Below are 2,500 nucleotides of genomic sequence, written 5' to 3'. Positions count from 1 at the left end.
AATCAAAGCACAGACGTTGTGCAATTAGCCACGATCATGGCAAATAGGGCTTTAGAAGTTAAAAGGATATTTGTTGAGGATGCAAGATGTATAAATGGGAAGATATTTTGTTTGTGGTTTTATAACAAATATACTATAAATAATGTTATTGTGATTTAGCTCATATTTAATGCTGTACAAGATTTCTGTATAGAAACATGTTAATTGAACTTGGATTTTTTATATAATTAAGAGAAATCTTTTATAATGAAATTAGCATTGGTAGTGTTAAGACATTGGTTCATAAGATAGTACTGTGATGACGGTCATCTGCATTATATCTATTCCGAGACTGTCATAAATGTAGGCCTATAGATAGTGGATGGAGATTACTTCCTGATTTTTTAGTTTGTTGTTTATATTACTATTCATTTTATTATATTATTATTATTATTATTATTATTATTATTATTATTATTATTATTCTCATTACCTGTGGCCCAGGTTAATTTTTTGTTTTGTTTGATATTTACAGATGTGAAAACTCCCACTGTCAACAATTCCTGTGCTGTTGTAGAAGTTGTTGGTAAAACTCCAGGCTTTTCCAAAGTAAAGGTCTCATATGAAAGTTCCAAGGGGGAACTGGCAGCTTCAGCAGATGTTGCAGCCTTTAGGTATGTGAATTTGTTTATTTTGTTCTAGTAATTATTAACTATGACAATGTGGATGACCTGACCATCACGTCATGAAAAATTTTAGCTCGAGGGTCAGATGATGTGAACATGTCATGGGAAAATCTGGATGTGGGCTGGGTAATGCAAACTTACCATCATGAGCATTACTTGTTGGCAAAAAACAGCTATGTAGGAAAATCTTACTTTTGTTGCCATTATGGAAGTGAGTAGCAAAGGAATGTGGTAAGCAGTACCAGAAAGTGCTGTAAACTGCCTTATCCCAATGACATCAGGTTATTTACTGTCCCCTTTAGATTTTAGTGAATTTTGTTACATATAGATAGGGTTTAGCAGTAAGGAGTCTGTCAGTTGGCCCTAGTGACCGATCCTGATTTCCCCATTCCTTGAATTGGCGGGAAAATGTGTTTTTCTTTCCAATATGATTAATATTGACGTTGTTATCATTCTTATTGATATTATGATTATTAAATTGTTATTAAGATATTAACAACATCAAAGACAATAAAATAATAGAAGTGAAGCTTTAAAAAAAAATGAAGGAAAAGGTTAAACTGAAGAGATAGATAAGAGTAATAGATGATTCCTTGGTGACTAAGCGCTTGTAGAGCCATCTATGTGTAAAGACAGTAGATAAAACTTTTATTACAGTGGGCATGGCATTGTAGTCTTGCCACCTGCATTCATTGGGTTTAGCATTCTTGTAGAGTTTGCTTATTCTTTTGTTGGCAGTTTTTATGATATTTTTTTGCCATTTTCCAATGTTCTTATTTGCCATTTGATTTGCATTACCCAGATGATGATGATGGATGTTTTTTTTTTCACAGACTCCATATCATCTCTCTAGGTAGTCTACAACTCAGTGAAGGAAAAATAAAAATATGTAACACTTTCTTATTTGTGTCATTTAAATTTTATTTCAGATATTCAATTTTCTGTAATTTAATCTATGTTGCCGGTCACGGCACCAGGAATATGATACTGATCATGGAAATGGCGTCTTCCATGGAGCTGGCACTCTTCCAGTCATGGTTCATGGGCATTACATTCTACACTCCTGCATGGATGGGAATTATACAAAATTGCCAAAGGAGTCTAATCAACCTCCCAAGAGTTTGTACACTCTTAGTGAGTCTTTCCCATCACCCTGGCCTTTAGCTGAAACACTCACAGCGGCAGGTCCGTGTCTCCCTTCCTGCAGCCAGATTTTCCTGTGATGGCATGTTCACATTACCCACCCCTTGAGCCAGATTTTGTCATGACTTGATGGTCACATCACTCCCGGATCGAAGGGGTTAATGTGTGATTTTTTATTTGCGTTTTTCATATCAGCAATACACAGCAAGTGACTTGTCACGAGAATGCAGTCTGGTACTCTTTTAAGTTGCAACAAAAATATACATTCATGGTACACTTCCTTCCAGGCCTCTTCGTCCAACTAATCCAGCTTCAGGGGAGACTGTTCTGGCATTAGGATCCTCAAGGGTTGTGGTGTTTCAAGGAGGGCCACTTCCTTGGATTGGAAAGCCAACCAGTCATTTTGCTCGAGGTAAAAGTTTGATTAATTAAAGACCAAATTTCATGGTATTCATAGATTTTTTTTATACCTTGCATGTTATGAAAATTCTAATAAAATTGATAATTTTTCCTGTAACTGAAATTTCTGCTGATATATAATTGTATCACTTTCCATTAGCTTGCTTGATATTGTTATTTATGATAGCTTTTGATTATTTCAGTTGAAATTGATGATGCAGAAAAGGTTGAAGTAAAACTACTGGAAGGACTCAAGAAACAGGCAGACTTGCATGCAGTCAGAGTGCACTGTC

The 2,500-nt window shown here is 35.4% G+C and overlaps 1 protein-coding gene across 1 annotated transcript in view; it reads left to right on the top strand.

The window, feature by feature from the left end:
* Nucleotides 1-2,500, top strand: part of LOC125045015 (nuclear pore membrane glycoprotein 210-like) — a 39,296-nt gene that overhangs the window by 17,184 nt on the left and 19,612 nt on the right. Inside the window, exons 13-15 of the mRNA XM_047642045.1 lie at nt 515-653; nt 2,096-2,220; nt 2,411-2,500. The exon at nt 2,411-2,500 is cut by the window's right edge and continues 74 nt beyond it. Of these exons, the coding sequence (XP_047498001.1) occupies nt 515-653; nt 2,096-2,220; nt 2,411-2,500 (354 nt within the window). The remainder of the gene's footprint in view (nt 1-514; nt 654-2,095; nt 2,221-2,410) is intronic.

This window comes from Penaeus chinensis, chromosome 3, assembly GCF_019202785.1.
Source record: "Penaeus chinensis breed Huanghai No. 1 chromosome 3, ASM1920278v2, whole genome shotgun sequence".
Taxonomy (NCBI): domain Eukaryota; kingdom Metazoa; phylum Arthropoda; class Malacostraca; order Decapoda; family Penaeidae; genus Penaeus; species Penaeus chinensis.
Note: the sequence above shows the minus strand (reverse complement) of the source record. Positions and strands in the feature narration are given on the sequence as shown.